A 25,036-nucleotide genomic window follows, 5' to 3' on the forward strand; every position below is an offset into this window, starting at 1 on the left:
TTGTTGATTTTTTGTCCAAGGGGTGTGTGTGCAGTGCCTTACAATTGACTGGTCTTCCTTCCAGGGTGCATTCCCAACTTGTTTCCAGGATATAATCCAAATCCACTGTGACCGTGACCAGGATGCAGTGCATACTGAAGATGAATAAACACACCATTCTTTGGATCCAAGCCTCTAAAGAGAAACAATGCAGTGAGGTGCTGCTATATATATATATATATATATATATATATATATATATCTCAATTCAGCATGCATTTCTGTTTCACCATTTTTATAAAAAATGTAAATACATAAATAAATAACTAAATAAAAAAAAAGCGAAATTAAAACCTTTGGCAAAAAAAAACATTTATCCACGACGTCCTTTCTTTACTTAGATATAAAATGAATAAATATTTTTAATCAGTAAACTTTTGTTTTATTTATGCCAAGTCTCAAATCAAACATCAAAATCCGCCATGATTCACACAATTAACCCTCTAGGTGGCGTTTTGTGGGGTTTTCCCTTATAATGGCAACACAAACTTAAATTACTGTCTTTATTGATCGTACCAGAGGTGGCAAAAGTACACACATACTTTACTTAAGTAGAAGTACAGATACTTATGTTTATAATACTCGGGTAAAAGTTGAAGTACTGATTATACTTTTTTACTCAAGTGAAAGTAAAGAACTCTTGGCTCTGACATGTACTTAAGTAAAAAGTAGTTATTACTTCTACCTGTTTAAGCTGTTAACTGGACCTCACATCATATTAGATAGATAGATAGATAGATAGACAGGTAGATAGATAGAAACTTCCCAGCCTGTCTTCCCTGATGGTTCAGTGGGTTAAATCAGGTGTCTTGCTATGGGTGGAGTTCAGGGTTCGAATCCTGCTTTCTGCCTGCCAGTCATGATCAGGATTCACTTCCTACATCTTTCTTTAGCGATATATTTTTGATTTTAATGGGTTGAAAAGAAAGATAGACCTGCTCTAAACAAGCTTCCTAGCTGGTCCTCACAGATGGTTCAATGGGTTAACATTGGTATCTTGCTGGTGGTGGGGATCAGGGTTTGAATCCTGCTTTCTTCCTGCCATTTACGATGTGGGTTCAACTTGTGCTACTTACATCTGTATTCGCTTCCTACATCTTTCTTTCTTTAGCGTTAAATTCTTGTGTTGATGGTTTGAGAAGAAAGATAGACCTGCTCTAATCAAGCTTCCCATCCTGTTTTTTTTTCTGATGGCTTAGTGGGTTAAGGCTGGTACTTTGCTAATGTTGGTGGTCAGGGTTTAAACCTGGCTTTCTGTCTGCTAGTTATGAGTTAGCTTAAATTCCTGATTCCTACAGCTTGATATTCTTGTTTTGTTGGGTTAAAAAGAAAGATAAACCTGCTCCAAACAAGCTTCCCAGCTTGTCCTTCCTGATGGTTCAGGTAGTTAATGCTGGTACCTCGCTAATGGCATGAATCAGGGTTTGAATTCTGCTGTATCCCTGCTAGTTACGATATGGTTTTGCTTCCTACGTCTGTCTTTGGCATTATATTCTTGGGTTGATGGTTTGAAAGAAAAGATAGACCTGCACTAAACAATTGTGGTAGCCTGTCCTTCCCGATGGTGTAGTGGGTTAAGACTGGTATTTTGGTGTTTGCGGGGTTCAGGGTTCGAATCCTGCTTTCTGTGTTTCTGTTTGGTCTAAATTTCTTGCTTTGAAGCATGGAATGAAGGATAAACCCCCAAAAAAAAGAAGGTAAGTTGTGGGACTTGATGGCTTTGTGGTAAAAGCCTTGCCTCTGAGCTCAGAGGTTGCAGGTTCGAATCTGGCTTGTCCCCACACTAGGTTAGCTGTGTGGAAAGTGGTAAACAGTGGTAAGTGGTTGACTGTGAACAAAGTCTGTGTAGACCTGCTGCTTCACAGTCTCAGAAAAAGTGAGGGTGATAGGTTTTTGCCAAAATTTTTCCCTATATATGCAAAACTAAGTTCATACTTTTTTGGACGTTTTTGCTTCATAACCACCTGTTTCAGCTTCTCAGACACCGGGGGGGCCAGATGCCCGGATATTGCCCCCCCTGCTTCAGGATACACTCAGAAACCGTCCACATCCAACCTTTCACGCAGCCATTTCTGACACCTTCCTCACGACAATCACCGGAACCTTCCACACGCTTAACTTTGAGCCCTGGCCGGGGTTTGAACCAGCAACCTCTCAACCCAGAGGCAAAGCTCTTCCAATTGAGCCACAGGATCTCCTGCAAGAACCTGATTTTTAGGACCTTTTTTAGGACCTTTTTTAGTTCTTTTTTAAAACTTTTTAAACAATTTAAAGGATAGCTAAGCGGTAGGAATCAAACCAGGTGAGTCAGATAGTAGTAACCACTTCACTAACCATTACACCAACACAGGAGAGGCAAACAAACCTTTGCTTATTGAACTCTTGGCTTTTCTATAGTTAGGAGACCACTGTTTTCTCTTAGATCATGATGGTAGAGGGTCAAAACTTCTACTTCCTGTACATTCTCTCAGTAACCGGAAGTCTATAAGAAGTGACTCAGGTACAAGAACCTCATCTCCAACACCTGCACCACTGATATTCCATGATTTACCAGCAACCAATTTTAATGACCTTTCATTGTTCTGTTTTTAAAAACTTCTTATAATGTTCAATATGAAACTAGAGGTAAAAATCAAACCAGGAAAGTCTTACATCAGAGACCAAGACATTAACCGCTACACCACCACCACCGGACAGGGAGCAACGGGTTTGCTAATTGGACTTTTGTCTTCAAGAGTCTAAAAAAAGATCCGAGGGTGCTTTTTTTTTTTCCTGTTCACGACGTTAGCATTTAGACCGCAATTAGATGTCCATTTAAGGCATTGGGCAGAGGCCCTTTTCCAGTGGGAAACCAAACAAATGAGGGCTATGGGCCTGGCACGAGTGCACTGTGGCAGATTGCTACTGTTGGGATTGGAACTTGTGACTTTTTGACCCAGAGACCAAAGCCTTAACTACCAAGCTACTACCACCACCCTACGAGAAATGACTCAACTGTACAAGAACCACAAGTCCAACACCTGCACCACTGAGGTAATTATTGTACCACAGTCAACCACAAGACTCTCTTGTCTACCCTCAGGAGCCTTGGTATCCGTGAAGCAGCATGGAAATGGTTTGCTTCCTACCTGGAAGGTCGCTCATACCAGGTAACATTAAGGGGGTCCACATCTGCTGGTCATCCAGCACCATTTTACCTCAGGGACCTCGTCACACCTTGCACTGCACCACGCTGTCGGAGATCCTCCCGCACTGCTCGACTGGTACCACCTTCTCTCAGGATGAGAGGTAAGTATACTTCAAGGCTCTTCTCTCTTCTGGCACCAGGGTGGTGGAATGAACATCCCCTAGATGTATGGACAGCAGAATCTCTGGCTTTCTTCAAGCAACAGTTGTAGACCTACCTCTTCCTGAAACACTTAAACTAACACTTTCCATGTTTGCTTTGTTCATACTCAACAGAGTTGAGCTTTTTTCTACAATAGTTTTTGCTCAGTGGGTGTAGGTACTTACCTCCCTGATGGTGCCAACTGGAGTTCACTTTGTGGTCTGTTTTCTTCCCCTGTCTATGTTTAGAGTAAAGCTTTGCTTTGCAAAAACCTAAGTCGATACTTTTTTGGAAATTTTTGCTTCATAACCCATCAAACCAAGAGTATTAAACTGTACGAATCAGGAATTTAACCTACCTCATGACTAGCAGACAGAAAGCCAGGTTTGAACCCTGACCACCAACATTAGCAAAGTACCAACCTTAACCCACTAAGCCATCAGAAAAAAAAAAACAGGATGGGAAGCTTGATTAGAGCAGGTCTATCTTTCTTTTCAAACCATCAACACAAGAATTTAACGCTAAAGAAAGATGTAGGAAGCGAATACAGATGTAAGTAGCACAAGTTGAACCCACATTGTAAATGTCAGGAAGAAAGCAGGATTCAAACCATGATCCCCACCACCAGCGAGATACCAATGTTAACCCATTGAACCATTGGTGAGGACAGGCTAGAAAGCTTTTTAAGAGCAGGTCTATCTTTCTTTTCAACTTATTAAAAACAAAAATATATTTTGCTAAAGAAAGATGTAGGAAGTAAATCCTGATCGTGACTGGCAGGCAGAAAGCAGGATTCGAACCCTGAACCCCACCAATAGCAAGACACCTGATTTAACCCGCTGAACCATCAGGGAAGACAGGCTGGGAAGTTTGTTTAGAGCAGGTCTATCTACCTTTAAACCATCAACACAAGAATAAAAAACTAAAGAAAGATTTAGGAAGCAGGAACATGACCTACATCTCAACTAGCAGGCAGAAAGCAGGATTCAAACCATGATCCTCACCATCAAGTCAAGTCAAGAGGCTTTTATTGTCATTTCTACTATACACAGTGGTACACAGTACACAGTAAAAACGAGACAACGTTCCTCCGGGAACCCTGGTGCTACACTAAACTACAACAAGCTACATAAAGTGCATCGAGTGCAACCTAATGCAAACAGTGCAGACAAAAAACAATACAGACAGACAGTGCAGACAGACAACACACGACAAGACACAAAACCTGAGAAGACTACTGTATACTCTGAATATACAGTACTGTATGAGGAGAACTGTAAAAACTATACCCGGGATTGAATATAAACAGACACAATGTAGTGCAAAAAACAGCAACAGTCAAGAGGTGCAAAAGACAGCATGTAAACAGTATAGTATAATAACATTATAGTGTAATAGGAAACAGTAAAGGTTCAAAAAACAGCATGTAAACAGTATAATAAAGTCAAAGGTGCAAAAAACAGCAGGTAAACAGTGTAGTACGGTAGAGTATAAATAATAATAAATAAATGATGGTGAAATGGGCTGAAATGAGTAATGGGTTTGTGTCGAGTGGTCCAGAAGTTTTATTTACCAACACAGCAACCAGCTCGACCAGGAATTAAACTCTCAAACTCATCCTTGTGGATCTATCTAATATGATGTGAGGTCCAGTTAACAGCTAAAACAGGTAGAAGTAATAACTACTTTTTACTTAAGTACATGTCACAGCCATGACTTCTTTACTTTTACTTGAGTAAAAAAGTATAATCAGTACTTCAACTTTTACCCGAGTATTTTAAACATAAGTATCTGTACTTCTACTTAAGTAAAGGATGTGTGTACTTTTGCCACCACTGATCCATATATCTACATATTGTCTGCTGTGACTTGATACCTGATACAGTTTTTTTTTTTTTTTTTGTCAATGCAGCCACAGGCTCAGAAAAGACTCACAGGGATCAAACACTTTATAAACAAATCCACACCTTTTACAAGCCAGGGCTTGAACTACAACAACATCTGAGAAGCTGTTAAAGATATTTAGCTGAATGAGCAAAACAGAGTGTAATTAAGGAAAATATTCCCCTTTATAAAATTCCAAAAGAGACCCTTCATTCACAAAAGATGCCTATAGGATGCATCTGCAAAGGGGCATTTCTTCCTTTTATTCAAGATAACATTTGGCTGCTGGGAAACATGAGAACAGCTCAGTGGTGCCAGCAATTTTCCACCACTGCTTACTATGGGGAAAACACCAGTGCCAAGTTTGAGATGTGACCGAGAGTTAGAGTTTAATGTTTCACTTAAATTATATTTGATTAATAAAAAAAAAGGAAAAATAATAAAAAATGTGCATTATTTGTTTTCTACATAGTGCATTATATCCGGTGTTGGCCATTTTGTAGTGGTGTACAAAATTCTGAGTGAACAGCTTCATTTACTACATTCATTCACTTATTCGTACTCAAATTCACTCTGATTTTGAATGTACATTCAATGTACACTAGTCAACAGACTTATAAATACAGCAACGGCATGTTACAAGACTCTTACAGCAGTCTTGTAAGAATTTATGATCCAGTAACTGAGATATTGATCTACTGTGAAGTTATTTTTGGTGTTGAGAAATATTTCCTTTTTGGAGCTACATTTTTCACAGAGTTTGCCACCAAACATTGTTTATCCTCTTTATCCCTGAATGGCCTCCAGGAAACATGTCCAGAGAGCCCAGGACAAACAAATGTGGACCCTGCTCCCAGCAACAGTGTTGGTGAAGTTCATTTAAGCATGACAAATATTGCATAAGTGGAGATAGAAGCTACAGTCATTTGTGCACGTAAAACACGCATGTCCTTTCAGATTTTTTTAGTTTTACTTTTAAAGGACCAGGACTATTCTTTCATATTACCATCATGCAAACTTGTACAACTGAACTACATTATATAGAGTATGCCTTGTTTATATGGAACATGTTCATAATTTGGTGTATTTTAGCAGAATAATTGCTTGTATATTACATGTGTAATCACCAATATTGGAAACATTCATAAACACTTGCCGCTAATGAACCTGATTCAGTTTTTAGGAAAATTCATGGATACACTAAAAGAAGGCTAATAACTTTTGTTTATATTTTTATATTTATAGTTTTATATTGGGAAGCTGTTAGAGATCTTATTATGGATGAGGGGTGAACTGCATGTTTTTTGCCATTTACAGCAAGTAGTTTTTTGATTCTTTGAAATGCTGACTTCAGACATATGTGTTGTCCCTTTTACACATGCAAATCCATTTCCTTCTCACAATTGGATTGGTGAAATTTGAGAAATTCCATTCAACAATGCTGCGGAGAAACATGTTGATTTTACTGCAATATGTTGCTGTTGCAATGATGGAGATGGTCAGTGTTATAGAAAATATTTGCGATAGTTTAAAATCATTGATCATAGTATGAATTATATGTTATTATATGCATAAGAATGTATATGACCCATTGGAGAATGCCTTGATTCTGTGTATAATGGAATGGATAAAGACTATTGTTCAGTTGCAGCTCAAGTAAAAATAATTTACAAACGTGTAAACCATGTTTCATGTTTGTGTGAACGTGGCCTTAGATACATGCACTAAGTATACATGGCTGTATGAATTGCATAGCATAACCATACAACACAATACATGCCTGTTTTATTGCATGTTATATTAATGTATTTAAGAATTCTATACTTTGAAATTTACCTCATTGTATAAGGATTTATTTGAGGATTCCAAGAACAACCTGTCACAAAAAAGCTTTTCCGTTATCGTTTTGATTCTGTGAACTCTGAAAACTATAAGCCTGCAGTGTATCCAGTGCCGCATCAGCCTTCCCATCCGGTTTCCTTCCTCTGCACAGCTTATTTGTCTCATTTGTGTGCTTAAAAGGGGTGACCCTGCTTCGTTGTTATGCAATTTATCAAGATAGAGAGGGGGAGAGAGGGGGAGAGAGAGAGAGAGAGAGAGCAAAGGGGAAGAACTTTAGGGAAAACAACTGCCCAGCTACCATAATAGTTTTAAGAACTGGACGCAGACTGAGCTGGATTTTAAACAGAAGTATGGACTAAAAAAATTACACCAGTGAGGACAACATGAGGTTACATTTAATAATCTATCCTTTAAGTTTCTTATGACGTTTGTCTTCATCAGCTGCATTTATTTAGTGACTTAGTGAGCCATGAGCCTCAAAACTGCACTTACTCTTCTAATACTGTTTGCGGCCAAAGTTCACTGTGGTCAGGAGAATCCTGCGTGTCCTCGCAAAGGTAGGTCACCTATAGTCCCTCATTTCACTTGCTAGTTTTAAAAACAAATAAGGAAGATTATCATCAGGCTGTTTGGTAATAGAATAAGCAAGTGCTTTCTTTAAGTTGTGTGCTCACTCAGCAAATGAATATTTAAACTTTCAGTCCTGACATTCATTTTACAAAAAGGAGCAAATGACGAGTTTATATACAATGAAATTTCGAATAAATGTTCCACTTTTAAACTTTTAAAAATCACTTTTGAGTATATTCAGGATCAATAAGTCACTCAAAACTGATCAGATGTATAAATGGAATGAATAAAATTTCCTGATCATGGGTCCCTGATACTTTTAACTGTGCTCATGGTATTAAATACATCTGTATTAAAACCTATGGGCTTCAATCTTATTTCACTTTTATTTTGTTGTAAAATACTAACAAGCCCAGGAAGCGAAAGAGAGGCTCATGAATGTGAGCTATAAGAATCAAATAACTAGCTGGCTGTTAATTGAATGAATGGCTCATCTCTATTCCTCATAGAAGCTTATGATTAAAATGTAGGAAACCTCTGGTGAGATATAGACCCTCGGTAGAATAATGGGAAAACATGTCTGAATGTTGAGAGATTTCCTTGCAATGGACTATTCTTACATATTCCAAGTTTTATTACTTAATCACATCCAAATGTTCACCATTATCTTTCAAGGGTTGCTGGAGATAAATGGGTAAATAATGCAATACATTCTTAAAATTAACTATTTCACAATTATAGATAAAAAAAAAAAAAAAAAAAAAAAGACATGGAGAGTGATTCAATCAACGCCACAGAAATAGAGCTATTGAGTCGGATGTTTTTTAGAATGAATGTTATCTTTATTGGAAGATTTCTTTCTTTAACAATGCTCTAAACAGCTCTATCAGTGTTGACTAATTTTTGTTCGTTTTCCTTTAGAATCCAATACTGGAGCGCTGGCCTTGAATGTGGGGTCGGAGGTCATCCTGGGCTGCAGGGGAGATGTAACTGTGGATAGCATGTCATTAATAATGAGAAGAAAGCACAACAAGAGACTTGAGAGAAGAGGAGATGCAACTAGTCATTGGAAAGCACAAAAAGGAAGTCCTGTTATTATGGGAATACACAATGCAGAAACTCCAAACTCTGCCTCCACTGGAAAGTACAAACTGAATACTGTAACTGGAATATATGCTAAAGGCAGTGAATCTGTGAGCACTGCTAACCCGGCTAAAAACTCAAAGGCACAAATGGGAAGTGGGCAAATTTTGCAGGCTGTCAATCAAACCATAAAACTTAACAGGGCTTTTAGTGTAATCGTGGAAATGGGGTTGAGCATTAAGAAGAATACCGGCACAGAATATGTGGAGGAGGATAAGGATTATGACGAGAGCATGAAGAAATCGAAAGTGACCAGGTCTATTAAGAGGCGAGCACAATGGACTTTGAATGGAAAACTCATGCAAGATGGTGTAGAACATGGTGGGGCTTTGAGACTCCCTGCTCTTCAGCTGACAGACTCAGGGAACTACAGCTGCTACAGGAAAAGCAAACTAGTTTCATCGATTAGAATCGAAGTTGGAAGTAAGGAGAAATACACATACTCTACACCCACACACATCTAAAACAAATACAAACATGCATCGACCCTTTGGTGTCACTCTGATAAACTCTTTCTTAGTTCCTCCAAAGAGTCCTACTTTGTCATGCTACAAGAAATCTCACATCAGCAACATCTGGTGTGAGTGGATATCTAAACAGCCCATCATTCCACAACCACAGTGTTACCTGCTTCTCAGGAAAGGGTAAGTCTGTGTGTGTGTGCTATTCTAAAAAGATGATCAGGCATGTCAGGGCTGATTTATACTTTTACTAGTGCATCACTGAACAATTGTAATGTCTCATGAATCACATCAGGAAATTACTCAGTTAAATAGTGGGGAAGAGGCAGAAAAAAATGCAAATTCCTTATTTAACTGAACGTATAATAGAATATAAGCCATGGAAAAGTGCTGGGGAAAAGAAAGAACACTAATATTTGAGCTTGTCTGCATTCATCAATATTAGTGGCTCTTGTGTTGAAGCACTTCCATTTAGCTAATGTTTAAATCTTCAATTCTGTCAATCACAGAATGACAGTGTTTTAGGTTTATATTTATATTTTACATTTATGGCATTTTGGCAGACACCCTTATCCAGTGCAACTTGCATTTGATCTCATTCATTCACCTAAGCAGCTATGGGGTTAAGGGCCTTGCTCAGGGGCCCAAAAGTGGCAGCTTGGTGTGGCTCGGATTTGAATTCATGAACTTCAGATCCAAAGATCCTAATTGACCTAACCACTAAGCTACTGCCTTGTGGGTTTTCTTTACCTACAATTAGACTCCTTTAGAAGAAAGAGAAAGTAAAATGTGCAATCCTACAAGAATAAACTATTATAATAAAATAAATATAATCTTGCAATATATATATATATAAAATATATACTTAATATAATTCTAGAAAGTATATGTAATTATACATACAATCCAATATAATTATTGTAGCTTTTCCATTATACTTTACAAACTTACTTTGCTTTATTATTTTTTTTTGTTTCTAAGATGCATTAATAAAATTTTCCACTAGGTTGTCTAGATTTAATTTTTGAAGTATTACAACAACTCATTATTTTTTCTAGATTGGAGAAGATCACTCATGTGAACTGTTCATACTCTGCCGCACGCTCCTGCTGCTGGTGTGTGTTACCCAGTATGGAAAATGATAGAAATGTGTATACAGCTAAACTATGTGTGACCAACACAGCAGGCAATGCCACCAGCTCTCCATTCAACTACATTACTCAAAATATCAGTGAGTGCGGATGGTAGGGTATTGCAGGTATGATTATAGTGTTAGTGTGATATTAGTTTAACGCTTCCTACTTTGTGTTATAGTTAAGCCTGATCCCCCAGATGAAGTTAAAGTAATGTCAGTGATGGGTGAGCATAACATGCTGAATGTCACTTGGTCTTTACCTGCGACCTGGATGTGGGAGCAATACTACACCCTTCAGTTTCAGCTTCGATATCGTCCTCTACGTGCGAGAGAGGTAAAAAAAAAAAAAATAATAAGTTGTGCGTGTGCTTTTCTTTACATTTGTATATAAGAGACTGCATATTTGACATACAGTAGGAGTTAAGTCTTTTCTTTCAACATTGAACATTAATACTGAAGAAATCCAAACTATGAAAGAACACAGAATTATATAGTAAACAAAAACTTGTTAAAACAACCCAGAATATATATTTTAGATTGTCCAAAGTAGCTACATTTAGCAAACTCATGGCATTTCTCAACAGATGATGAGGTAGTCACTTCAAATAGTTTTCAGATCACAGTGGTGAGGGTGAGTACAGAGTAGATATTAGGCACATCATGCTTTTATCTGCTGCATTAAGGGTACAGAGTCAATATCCTTATTAGTGCTCCTACAACTACTATACTAATCCATTTTATAGTATGAAACACCCAGTTGGATAAAGAGAAAAGACAGTTCATTATTACCTTAAGAAACAAAGCAGTCAATCTGAAAAATTAAGAAATTTTAATTCACTTTGAAAGTGCAGTATCCAAAACCATCAAAAGCTATGATGAAACAGGGTCTCATGAAGCATCCAAGAAAGCAAGACCAAGAGCTACCTCTGCTGCAGAGGATAGAATTTAGCATTGGAACAATAAAACAATACAAAAAAAAAAAAAAAATTTGAAATGTTTCTCAGACTTCAAGTGGCAAAAATATTTCAACATCCATTGTTCTGAGAGAACTGCGCAAGTCAGGCCTCCCTGGTCTAACTGCAGCAAAGAAACTTACTTTGAAAGAATAGAGACTTCGAGGCCAAACACCACAAGGAATGGGCATTAACAATAACCCCAAACACACCTCTAGGTTATGCAAGACCCACTTGTCCAAGAAGGTGAGTGATTCATCAGATGACCTGGCCTCCACATTTACTCATTCTAAACCCAGGAACCACATCTGTGTACTCTTTAATACTGTTGGGAAACCCATTCCATATGACTACCTAATGAGAATGACTAAGAGAATGCTAAGTGTGCAACACTCAAAAGCAATAGGTGGCTACTTTTAAGAATGAAAAATAAACATATTCTGGGTTGTCTTTTTTACTGTATAATTCCATGCATGCTCTTTCATTGCTTGGATGACTTATTAATGTACAATGTTGAAAATAAAAAAATGTACTAATCAGATGTTTGGTTCAACCTTTTTACACAAACAAATTTGAATTTACATTTACATCACTTTCTGAAAAAACTGTAGTACCAGAACGTGGAAACAGGTAGAAGAGATTGGTTGATTTTGGACGCTCTGCCATACACCAACTATGAGATTCAGATTCGAGCAAAAGACGAGTATGAAGGGCAGTGGAGCGAGTGGACCAGTCCTGTGCATGCACACACATGGACCGGTAAATACAACACACCCACATGTCACAAACCTTTAGAATTATTGCTTATGTAACCTTTCGTTAAAAGGTATTAGGAATGAAAAGGAACCAACTACACCACCTGGGTTATTTATTCGCCCAGGAAAATAGTGAACCCAAAAGAAAAATTAAACCAAAAGTTACAAAAATATGAAGAACCCTGCTGGTTCAGATGGGATTAAAGACAGACATGACTTTCCAAAAATAGTACAAATTTATTTCACAGAAAATGCTTAAAAATATTTTAAAATACTATTTACAGCTTACCAGTTATTTACCCACTTAAATCCACGTTTTAACAGAAGGGACAAACCACACAGCAAGTCAGTGCATAATTCTTAAAAGCAGTGATAAACCAAAAACAAAGCCAAAACACACAGACACGCTCCCCTTCTGTTTAAGTCCCAAAAATCACAGCTCATCAGATAATTACATGTGGAAATAGTTATATCAATAGTACATACACACGTAAAGAAAGAAAAACACAGTAAAGCAAAACACACAACTCCTGAAAAATACCAAGTCTGTTAATTTAATAAACTTGCACAAGAGTTACATATTAGTCCAAACTGTAAACCAACAGTCTAAATCTGGTTTATAAAACAGTTTGTAGAAATATCTACAAAACAGCAGCTAGCGCTCTTTGGCCGCACCTGAAAATGAACAAAACAAACAAAACATTTCAAAAAAAGTTTCCTCCGTCCCAAAAATAACCCACAATAAAGTTGCTTACCTCACAAACAGGGTTAAACTACTGTAACTATATGCCACCTGGGTTCATGCGCACATCCCTACAAACACGCATTCAGACCATGATCAGCAACTCATAAAATAAAAATAACACAACCAACTCACCAGGGTACCGCAACAGGCCCGTATAAGCAAAAAGACCTATTCTAGCCACACAGCCTACAGATAGGAAAGGAATCAAAGTGCCCCACTCAACTGTGCTTTTTATAAAGCCACGAACACGCCGAAATAAATACGTGGCACAGGTGCGCTCAATGTCAAAGCGCAACTCCACAGCAGTGGGCGTGTCTTCGGATTCAAAATTCACCCATTATTTGTCTTTATTTTAAAAACATTCAACTGGTCACACTTACAATGGTTGTACAGAATAAATATTGCACACAGTGATTTAATTGTCAAAAAGAACTGCAGAAATACTGTCTGTGAACCAGCCAGTAAACATCTGGGCATAGAACTTTAACATTCTGTCATAGAATATTATCAAACTGAATCCAAAAAGAATTTGCATGGGGAAGTGTTGATGATTTTGAGATCAGGGCTCTCTGTGTGGCCAAAACGCCACATCCAGAAATACTTGTGCTTCTCAAAACTGAAGATGGTTCTTAATGGCATTGCATTTTTGGGGTTGTTGTCCTGCTGCAGAATAAATTTGGGGCTTATCAGATGCCTGTCTAATGGTATTGCACGATGAAGTATGTCTGTATTTCTCAGCATTGAGGACACCATTAATTCCGACCAAATCTGCAACTCCATTTGCAGAAATGCAGCCCCAAACTTTCAAGAAACCTCCACCATGCTTCATAGTTGTCTGAAGATATTCATTATTGTACTGAATTCCAGCTCTTTAACAAACAAACTGCCTCCTGCTACAGTCAAATATTCCAGATTTTGACTCATCAGTCCAGAACATCTGCTGCTGTGTTTTCATGAATATATGAGTTAGCCTCAGCCTTGTTTTCATGTTGAGGGTACGGCTTTCTGGCCCTAATTCTTCCATGAAGACCACTTCTGGACAGGCTTTACTGCTAAGTAGATGTATTTACCTGGGTCCCACTGGTTTCCACCAAGTTTTCAAAATGTGCAAGCGTAAGAATTGAAAGTGTAGTCACACTAAATATTGATTTGATTTAGCTTTTTCTTCTATTTGCACACTTTCATGAAAATAAAAAAGCATTCTTACTTTACAGCATTTCTTAACACCTGCCTAAAGATTTTGCACAGTACTGTATATATAGTATGTACAGACATGGAAAAAAAAGAAGAAACCACAATTTTCTCTGAGAATGTAATTGGCATTCATCATTTTTTATTCCATGTTTCCTAAAAACCAGACCTTGCTTCAGTTTGTTGATGCAAAGGAATATTTTAAATAATAAAATGAATTTACATACAATATACTTTCCTTTCCTTAAAGTATATATAAAGTAGCAGTCCAAGTCTTACACAAGTGTGTGTTCCTTTAAGGTTTGTCTTTAAAAAAAATCAATCGCAAAATAGTACAGTATCCCTAAAAAGATGTTAGTGTATTCTATCCCTTTATATTTCTGGTGGCTAGGAGTCCCTTGGGCAAAGTGTCAAACAGATGAAGATAATCCTTACATGTAGCGATGTTATGCAAGCATGGCATCTCTCAATCACTTTTCGCATGTGCTCTATACTCGAAGCTGTGATATGTGTGGTAAAATCCGTCATATGAAATAAAAACATTTACAGAAAGAAAATATGAGAGATTAGTCTATTATTAGTCTAACATTCTTACAGGCAGACTTACTGTTAAAACACAATGTATTGATTTATTTTGTCTTTATAGCTTCCGGAACCACTGTTGCCCCTGTTATTAATACCAGTCTGGTAAGTTCTACCTTTACAAAAATACATTTAGAGAACTGCAATTGGGAAGTGATAACTCAGTGTTTAAGATGTTGGACTTCCAATTGAAAGGTCATGGGTTTAAATCCTGGCACCATTAAACTGCCATTGCTGGAATCTTGAGCAGATCCCATAATCATCAACTGCTTAGGTGTATAAATGAGATAATTGTAAGTTGCTCTGGATAAAGATGTGTTTTAAATTAATGGTAATGTAAATATACACATAGCAGGGAAAAAGGAAGATGTTCTTAAGGATCGGTTTTGATCAAAACTTATAGTGCTTCTAACAAGCTATTGACAAATGAATGCCTCTAGTATTTTAAAAGACACCAATGTACATGTAGATTTCTGGATTTTACAAAGATAATTAAGTATAGTATGATGAGATATGACCAAATATTTAAAGAAGGTGCATTACCGGCAGGTGACCAGGACCAGGAAACTATAAAAGCACATGGAGTGAAGCCATCTGCTAAGCGTCTGCTTGTTTGCAGGGAGGTCTCCTCGGAAGGCCATAGCAAATAAACAGTTGTTCCAACTTCCTTCACAGACTTGTCCTGTGGATGAATATGTCCAGTGCACCGAAAACAGACGGTTTAGCTTTTATTGGTCTGGGGCCTGAAAAGGGTAGGAAAGAAAGCCCATGGGATGACCGAGGGCACCTTAGGGATGTAGAGAGGAAGGAACACAGTCTTGACTGTGAGGAACCTCCAGGATGCCTCGGCCAGTGGCTTGAAGGGGGGCCTCCAACACAATGGTCCCATGCAGGCACTTTAGGTCGCATCAGAGGCCATTACTTGAGCTCTGTAGAAGTTCTCCCAGATCTGCTCCACCACCTAAGGGTGGAGTCATCGCCATTCCCCAGGCCTTAGCCCTTGCCTTGAAAGAGCGTCTGCTCCCTCATTTAAATGACTCGAGATATACGCTGCCCTCAAAGAGAGCAGCTTCCCTTGGGCCCACAGAAGGATTTAACTGCCAGCTTGTACAAGTGGTGCGAGTGCAAACCCCCCTGGTGGTTGATATAAGAGACCAAAGAGGTGTTGTCTGACCGGACCAACACATGGTGACCTCTAAGGTCCAGCAAGAAATGCTCCAGAGCTAGAAGCATGGCCAGCATCTCCAGGCAGTTAATGTTCCACAGCAGATGAGGCCCTCCCCAAAGACTTTAGGCAGAGTGGCCACTCATGACCATTCCCCAACCCGTGAGGGACACGTCCGTTGTTAGCTTTATGCAACGACCTGGAACTACAAACATGGGGCCCTGAGACAGGAACCCAGGATCTCTCAAAATCAAAGGCATGTAGGGCTCGCTACGTGACCTTGATAGTATGGAGTGGATTTTTCCTCTGAGAGAACCCTCATGATCAGGAAACCCTCATGATCAGGATTTCTGCCAACTGCTTCACCTGCATCAGTAAAAGGGGAGCCAGAACTGCGAGGAGCAGGGGCACCCTCCTCAAAGAGTGGAGTGGAGCATTCACATGAACATGCGAGCGCAATCCGCACAGTCGGCTCCTTTAAGAACCGACCTAGCATGCTCCGCTATCAGGCCATATGTGGTGTGCTTAGTTTTCTTGCTTGCCTGAATTTTACTTTTATAAATATACTTTTCTGACAATTATCACTTACCATATAGACATACACACCTAGAGCCCTTCAGGAACGAACAGAGCATGTGCTTTTATAGCTTGGACGGATTACACATGTGATTCAGAGTGTGGACAACGTGGAAGAGTTCCCAAAGCAGTGTTGATGCAGCTCTAGTTCCTGAAAGAGAACTGTATTCCTTGGTATATTAAATCTTGGCATTAGGAGGCACTTCTATTAATCTTCTATTAATATAAATCTAGAGGCCATGGCCCCATACAGTATTGCTTAATTTACAAATGAGTTTGCAAGATCTACTCAGATTACACACTGGCATGAAGATGTGGTGTCTTATCTGCGCTAGGAGATTCAATTTTCTGAAACCTTCTGAAAGTGCATTAGCACTATTTTAGGAAAACTCCCTCTAATGATTAACTGGGACTCTAGTCCATCAAGGGCAGCATGTAGACATTCACACACATTAGCAATTTCAAGTAGCCAGTCAACCTACTGACATGTTTTCGGGAGGTGAGAGTAAACAAAAGAACCCAGACAAAACCCAGGCATATGGGGAGAGCATGCACAGATCATGCCAACCTGCTGCATCACCGTCCTAATGTGAGCATCCATATACAGTGGATATAATGCGTTATATGGCCTTAATTGTTTTAGAAATAGTACAAATGTAAATTATTCATATGATTATGATGATCAGGTTTATAGTTTATAAGTAGACACTGGATAGTGCTAAAGGGGGTGCTTATGTTGCAAGTACAAAAATGAATCCCTGATTGATAATCAATGTCATAGAATTGAAATCAACTCAGATCATGATGATTTTATCAGTCATTATAGTAAGAGTCTATGTTACTTTATTTGAAACAGAGAATGTATTAAGATTTTTACCTTTACTAATAATTGTGTTGTCTAAAGACCATGTACATCACCTGTCAAAAGTTTGAAACTTAGTTCATTTCAAAGCAGTTAAGGTCATGGTCCTGTTGTATGGTGAAGTTTCAATTAGATGCAGTCCAGACTAAATTGCATGATGTTGAAGTATGGAATGGCAGCCTTATTGGTTCCTTTCACCTGGAATAAGTCTCCCACCTTCCCTGCTCCAAAACAATCCCAAACTATTAAGCTTTTATCTTCATGTTTGACTGTGGGTGTGAGACAGTCTGCTAACATCTTCTCTCCTGTTCTCTCATCTTACATAAGTTCTTCTGTTGTTGCCACTAATGTCAAATTTGGACTCATCTTTCCACATAACTGTCCCACTTATTCACTGTCCAATTTGTGTGTGGTTTTATCTTGTACCTAGTTTGTTAAACAAAAGGAATATTCACGTGTTTTAAATACCATAAAAGACCAGGTGTTTCCAAACTTTTTTACAGAATGTAGTTAATTGTATCTTGTAAATTTCCCTTAAGAGCTCTTTTATCTACACACTGTCTTAGGATACGATTTGGACATTTCCTGTTGGCCATGAGGAGTCAGAAAATGAAGTGGGTGAGTATGTGACAGTGTGTGTGTGTGTGTGTGTGTGTTTCCTTTTTAGAAATATGACTTCAAAAGAAAAAGAAAAATATTTCAGACATGAGTACATTCAGTAAACGAACTATTTTCACTCGTGTTACCTGAAGTGGTATATTTTGGGTTTGTACTGAAGCTCATTTTTAACTTCATTGAACCATTTTGTTGTGTGTCATTTCAGAAATTAGAGCATTGTTGGTAATAGTAATGCAGTTGTCCTTGTGAGCTTGTATCTTGACCTCTCGCTTTCTCTCTCTCTCTCTCTCTCTCTCTCTCTCTCTCTCTCTCTCTCTCTCTCTCATTAATAGACATTAGGCCTGCTGCTGATCGTGATGCTGCATTATGGGTGTATGTGCTATCGGTGGTGGGAATATGTCTCCTCATTACAATCGTCACTCTCTCTGTCTACTTTCTCAGGTACTTCTGCCCATTCTTTGTTCAGTTTTTGTTTCAGAAAACTATTCTTTAATGTTAATCACAGGCCTGTGATGGATCTAAGCAATTGTGGGCACACAAATACCCCACTCATAGACCTGAGATTTACATTTACAATCTTCTGACATACAGCTGAAAGTGCTTACATTGTCATTTAAATGGTTACAAATTGTTGGTACTCATCCACAAAAAGAAGCCCTCACCAATTTTTACTGCAGTAACTTAAATATACAAAAGTAGCTGGCATCCATCATTGTTTAATCCATATTTAAAAAATTTTAATCAGACATATTAAATAATAAAACAAATGAAAAGAGGCAAAAACAATTATGAGACTCAGAACCTTATATTTTGTTCCAAAAGCTTTAAAGGCAATCATTTCAAACAAGCAATTTCTGTAGCTCTCATTGCAACTGGTCCACTTAATTAGCAAACTATGCAGCAATGAATCTCCTAAACCCCTATTTTATTCACAATAGAGCATAGAAAACATATCAAATGTATAAACTGAGGGAAAAAATAAGACTTTTTTGAATTTGACTATTTTGAATATTTTGCAACTAATTACGTTAATTAAGAACATATGCCTTTTCCTTTGCTTTCGCTACATACCTCTTCACCTGTTGCTGCATCTCCTTGTACTCCTGCCTGCTTTTCTCATCACTCTGTCGATCCCAATTCTGTCTTGCCAACCTCTCCTACAGAGAACATAGTCCACCTGTGTGCACCTTCCTTCACTCTTACACGTCACCTTATGCTCCTCCCACTTCTTAAAATATATAAGCCATTTCCATCCTTTTAGCAAAATCTACCACCATCTGCCCTTACACATTCCTCTCCTTAAAGCCATACCTACCCATCACCTCCTCATCACCTCTGTTCCCTTCACCAACATGGCCATTAAAGTCTGCCCCAATCACCAAAATCTTTTCTAGGTACACCTTCTACCACATCATCTAACTCACTCAAGAGTATTTCCTCCTCCTCCATCTCGCAACCTATCTGCTGAAGACTATGTCTACAAATTGTGGAACAATTTCAAGGACAAAAATCAATATTGGATGTTTGTGATCTTCAGGCTCTCAGGCGGCACTGCATTTAAAACAGTCATGACTCTGTAATGGAAGTCACTGTATGGGCTCAATAACACCACCAGAAATCATTGTGTGGGAGCACAGTTTGCCATGTCACCCAAAAATGCAGGTTAAATCTCTAACATGCAAAGAAGAAGGCATGCATTGACATGATCCAGAAATGTCACCATTCTCTCTGGTCCAAAGCTCTTTTTAAATGTACTGAGGCAGGAAGTGGAAAACTGCTCTGTGGTCAGACAAATCAAAATTATAATTATTTATTTTTGGAAACCATTAACACCATTTTTCTCTAAAAAGTGGATGTTGAAATATGTCTGTCACTGCTAACTCTGATAAGTATTTATGTAAATCAGTGGTTTCTTATGCTGGTAATTCTAATAAACTTTTCTTCTGCAGCAGAGGTAGTCGAGGCACACGTTCTTTTGCACAGGTCAACAAATGGTCTAAAACACATTAAGAAAGCAAGATATGTAACATATTAACACTTGACAAAGCAAGTCCGATTTCAGGTGACTACCTCATGAATATGATGAGAGAATGCCATGAGTTTGCCAAGCTGTCATTAAAGTTAAATGTAACTATTTTGGACAATCTAAAAAATAAAACAAACTCTGTTTTGTTTAACACATTTTTGTTTACTACACAGATAAAACATTTTGACTGGTACTGTATATACTGACATGCATACATGTGTCATATCAGCAAGAAAGTTGTATATTTTTTTTCATGCACAATAAAGAAATGAATGAATAAAATGCATTGATTTAAATGATCAGACGATTGTCAGTTCAAATCTCAGTGGTGTCTCAGTGGTACCCTTATCCTTGTTCGTTGTATCTTGTTGTCTTGAAAGAACAGCAAAAGCCACATTTATGAATTTAGAGACATCCTAGATGTCCTTCGGTGTGGGGCAGGAATACACCCTGGATGATCCGCAAGTCAACTGAAGGGCACCACACACATTCATCTTTTGTTAACAGAAGGAGAAAACCAGAGAACCATATGAAAAAAATGGAGGTGGCATGAGCCCTGGATTTAGCAACAGACCCTTATTGGGAAACCCTATCTACTGTACCACCATGCCATGCTTAAAGTATTTCTTGTGTACGGATGTAATGTAATGTGCTGTATGTGCTGTAAATTAGCTGTACTTATTCATGAGTCTTTTTTTTTTAGTTTATGACTTAATGACTGCTTGATTTCGAACTTTAATTATACATATAATTTTATGTTAAACTGATAAGTCTATCTAATTTTAAGCAAAGATATGTTTAAGGTGTATAAAGGGTACCATGATATACCTATGTAAATAAATATACACTATATGAGCAAATATATTGGGATGACTGACTTTTCTAGCTATATGTCATTTTTCCCCAAACTGTAAACACAATTGTATTGATGCCTCTGGATGCATTAACATTACATATTCCCTTCACTTGAACTAGGAGATGCAAATGTGTTCCTTCATGACATTGCACCTGTGCACAAAACCAGATCCTTGAAGACATTTGTGCAATGTGACATGCATCAACTAGGTATAAATTGACAGTGAGAAGGAGAAAGAAAAAAATATTTCATAGTCTAAAAGTATTTGGACACCAAATTATTGTCTCCAAACTGTTGCCACAAAGTAGCACAAAATTGTCAGAAAATATCTTTCTTTTTATTTTTTTGCATTATTATTTTTATTAGTAGTAGTAGAAGTAGTAGTCTTTTCTTTCACTAGACGTTTTCGTTAATAATACATTTTACACACTTATTGTGAAGTGTGGATACAAAACAAGATGTAGATATTCCGTACACACATTTTGGTCTTTGACTACCATCTAGTGGCCAAATAAAGCATTAACGTAATAAAAAAAAACTGGGGGAAAAAAGAACTGTCAAAAAGTCAAAGAAATGAAATGACTGCAATATTATTATATTTTAAAAGTGTGATCTCTAGAAAATCTAATAATATTTTTGCAAATAGTTTTGGACCCAATAAATTTACAGTAAATAAAATGTAGATTTTTTTTTTTTGTGACATCAACTAAAACACTGACACTGGCAACATTATAAACATTGACTGGAGGGGCTTTCCGGGGACCCCTGCGTCTCTATGCACCACGCCACGTGTTTGTTTGCGCAGATGATTGACCTAAACCGAAACCCTTTTGTTTAAATTCTCGTGTTTGCGTCTCCATTTTGTTTGTTTTGTTCTTGATTTAGCTCATAGTCATGGTGGTCTAAAACACTTAGTTATTATGTGTTCCGGTTTATTGTTTCTGTTTTAATATGGTTTCAAATTTTCTTACCATGCAACTATGGTCTATGGAAAAGCATACACTAGTAGTGATGTTTCACTTTTTATTTTCTACCATTTAATGTCAGTATTTTACTACATTATTCATGGATAAGATGTGCTCATGTATGTAAGATTAAGAAAATAATTGTAATAAATGTAAAAAAAAAAAAAATATATATATATATATATATATATATATATATATATATATATATATATATATATATTATAATTATTATTTTCATTACTATTATTATTATTATTTATATTATTATTGTTATTATTAGTAATATTTTTCTTATATCAAAATGGTGATTCCATTGCCTGGCATCCTCTGCATCCCGTTGTACAGCGGCCCTTATAATAAGTGTCAAAAAGCATGAATTCCCACTTATTCATTATGTTAATTAACATATATATGTGTTAATTACACATTTATCCACAAGGTTTGTATCCACACTGGGCATTACATTCCACAAAAACTGTGTATACACTAGTTCAGCATACAATAGTTTTTATCCACAGAGGAATTATCTAAAAAATAAAGAAATATAGTTTAATTACATTTTTTATGTTATTTATTATTAAATAACATGTATACATTTATTATTTAATGTATACATGTTATTTAATAATAAATATCGTATACATTTCTGTGATTTCTGCTTGAAATTGCATTTTTAGGGATTTAAAGTACAATGCTATTCTTCATTATGACCAATATACCCCTCAAAACATTATTTGTTTGTTGCATGAATTCCACAGTTGGGTCTTGTGGTTTGTTTTATCTCTCTTTCTGTTTTGCATCGTGTCAACTGAAACATCATTGATTTTTTTTTTCCCCCAAGTCAAGTGATTTTATATGCATTTCAGTCTCAATGCATCTGCTCCAGTACATGCAAAAATGAAACAAAGTTTCTCCAGGACCAGGGTTTACAAGAATACACGAGTCAAAGTCAAGACTCTTTTATTGTCATTTCAACCTTATATACCTGATGCAGTACGCAGTGGAATGAGACAGCGTTCCACCAGAACCCTGGTGCTACATCACACAACATAAAGTTACATAACAGAACACAGAGCTAAGGACTAAAGTGAGTGTCCTCACCACATAAAGTGCATCGTGTGCAACCGAGTGCAAACAGACAACACAAGAGAGTGTGGGGCAGATACACAAAACACAAAATAGCACTGACCAGTAAAAATATTGTATAATATGATTATACAGTAATGTGCAAAAGAGAACTATAAACAAGAGTGTATTTGTAAACATACACACAATGTAGTGCAAAAAACAGCAGTAGCAGCAGTCCAGATGTGCAAAAACAGCAAGTAACAGTATAATATGATAAAATATAAATATACTATGGGTAGTGGAATGGATTGAGAGGCGTAATGAGTGTGTGTTGAGTTCAGGTTGTAGTTCAGTGACGCACAGTTGAGTGAATGTGTGTGTGTGTGTGTGTGTGTGTGTGTGTGTCTGTGTGTGTGTGTGTGTGTATTATGTACAGTTCAGTTCTGTGTGTTGAGAAGTCTGATGGCGTGAGGGAAAAACTGTTGCACAGTCTGGATGTGAGGCGTGAATGCTTCAGAACCTCTTTCTTGATGCCAGGAGGGTGAAGAGTGTATGTGAGGGGTGCGTGGGGTCGTCCACAATGCTGTTGGCAACTTAGTAAGCCTACGCTCCACAGAATTACACACATGATCATAGAAAGTGCACGTCTGCAAAAGTTTGCAAATTTGCTTGACTGTCCCCGGGAGGATGTAAAATGCAAATAATTGCACTTAAAGATGCTGCATTTTAAAAGCCTTAGCTCTTAGCTCATCTCGCCGAGGAAAGTCTCGTCCGATGCATCTTAAAATAACGCAAGCATGTACACTATGATGTATAGAGTTTAACAATGATAAAGCTGGACCACATGCAAGTGCAAAAAAAAAAAGGGTTAAAACAAGTAGTGTGGGAAATCTAATAAAAAGGTGAATCATTTCCATAAGTTGCTTACCAAGAATGATAATAACGCCTGTACATTTGTGCATCATACTTCAATAAGGTTTCAAACTTCTCTCTGACCAGCAAGCTCCTCACCTATACCTGTAAGAACAACAAAACAGTCAGAGGATACAAGCTTTCTATCCCTGACTATGTTCCAAATGCATGCAGGAAAAGATATGAGCACGGCTGGTGCTATAAGGTGAGCTTACAGCATGACGGATTCTCAAAATACTGTTTGACACTTCCACCTTTTTTTATTATACTTGTAGAAAAACATCTTTCTGGTGAACTCACAAGAACCTCATCTGACTACACTGCCTGAGCCTGTAATAAAGGTAACTTCTTAGAACCTGACTACTAAAATGTTTGGATGAACCACATTGGAAAATGTCATTGATTAACAGAAGTAAGCATTTTGCAATCATATAACAACATGAAAAGAAAAGAGATTAGCCACTGTACAGTGTAGAAACATCTTTATCAGTTACGAATTTAGAATTTAGTCAACTGTCTGATTGTTTAAACATTTTAACTTCTTATAGAGAATTTTATTGTCAAATGAGTAAACAGATCCATGGTTTGGGCTCCTGGTCAAACCTAAAAGTCCCACCAGAAAACCACAAAAAAAAAACAGTCATCTCTATATATTCATTTTGAACATGCTCCAAATTGAGATGGAAAAAAAGAGTCTCTGTGTCTTTCATTCTCCAATATCTGGAACATCAAATGAGTCATCCCATATAGACGTGCTATAAGAGTGGGGCTTCAACAACTGTTTTACAAAGTTTTTCAAAGTAAATAAAATTTAATCTAAAGACAATTATTTCATTTTTAAACAATAGTTCTGACAAGCTGCAGTTTGGCCCCAACTTTTTCACCCAACTGGATAAATTGGAGACAATTACACCCATATGGAGTAAATCTAATAAAATACTGCATCAGAACATTATGAGCTTGTAAGTGTTCTGTAAGCCTGTTACCTACAATGATCTTTTTTTTTCAGGCCAGTCTTGTGACTTTCTTGTCTGATTAGAAATCAAAAATGCTTTTCTGGTTAGAAAACAATCTGTTACGATATATATATATATATATATATATATATATATATATATATATATATATATATATATATATATATGTACTGTATAGCATGAAAATAAACTAAAAGTATTGAGAAAAGAGATAAAAATGTTGTACTTAAGTGGCACATCGCCCACTGTCTTAGTATAAGCACTGGCCTGAGAGTTTATAGCTTCACAGTAAGTGAGCACACATTATGTGGAAATACAGTGCATATTATTTTGGAAATATAGTGTATATACTCCCCTGCAACCGAGGGGACACCCTAGGA

At 37.4% G+C, this 25,036-nt stretch overlaps 1 protein-coding gene and 1 long non-coding RNA gene across 4 annotated transcripts; one reads left to right on the forward strand and one right to left on the reverse strand.

Moving 5' to 3' along the window:
• The first annotated feature begins 7,337 nt into the window (after positions 1-7,337).
• On the forward strand, positions 7,338-24,738 carry LOC124383931 (interleukin-6 receptor subunit alpha-like). Of its 3 annotated transcripts, none has more exons than XM_046846320.1 (10): positions 7,338-7,650; positions 8,585-9,229; positions 9,327-9,450; positions 10,326-10,498; positions 10,582-10,736; positions 11,967-12,114; positions 14,693-14,733; positions 17,798-17,849; positions 18,182-18,290; positions 23,955-24,738. In XM_046846320.1, exons 1-10 carry the CDS (start codon positions 7,563-7,565, stop codon positions 23,971-23,973), a joined length of 1,554 nt encoding a protein of 517 aa, XP_046702276.1. In that variant the 5' UTR covers positions 7,338-7,562; the 3' UTR covers positions 23,974-24,738. The 3 variants fall into 3 exon arrangements, with proteins under 3 accessions (XP_046702276.1, XP_046702275.1, XP_046702274.1); XM_046846319.1 differs by lacking the exon at positions 23,955-24,738 and adding an exon at positions 19,244-20,740; XM_046846318.1 differs by lacking the exon at positions 23,955-24,738 and having other exon boundaries at positions 7,339-7,650; positions 18,182-18,693.
• On the reverse strand, positions 8,482-14,667 carry LOC124383935. Its single transcript, XR_006925300.1, has 4 exons — positions 12,988-14,667; positions 11,970-12,090; positions 10,663-10,721; positions 8,482-8,653 (listed from the first exon to the last, which is right to left on the reverse strand). It is a non-coding gene; the product is annotated as an uncharacterized LOC124383935 (long non-coding RNA).
• Positions 24,739-25,036: the final 298 nt, after the last annotated feature.

This window comes from Silurus meridionalis, chromosome 4, assembly GCF_014805685.1.
Source record: "Silurus meridionalis isolate SWU-2019-XX chromosome 4, ASM1480568v1, whole genome shotgun sequence".
Taxonomy (NCBI): Eukaryota; Metazoa; Chordata; class Actinopteri; order Siluriformes; family Siluridae; genus Silurus; species Silurus meridionalis.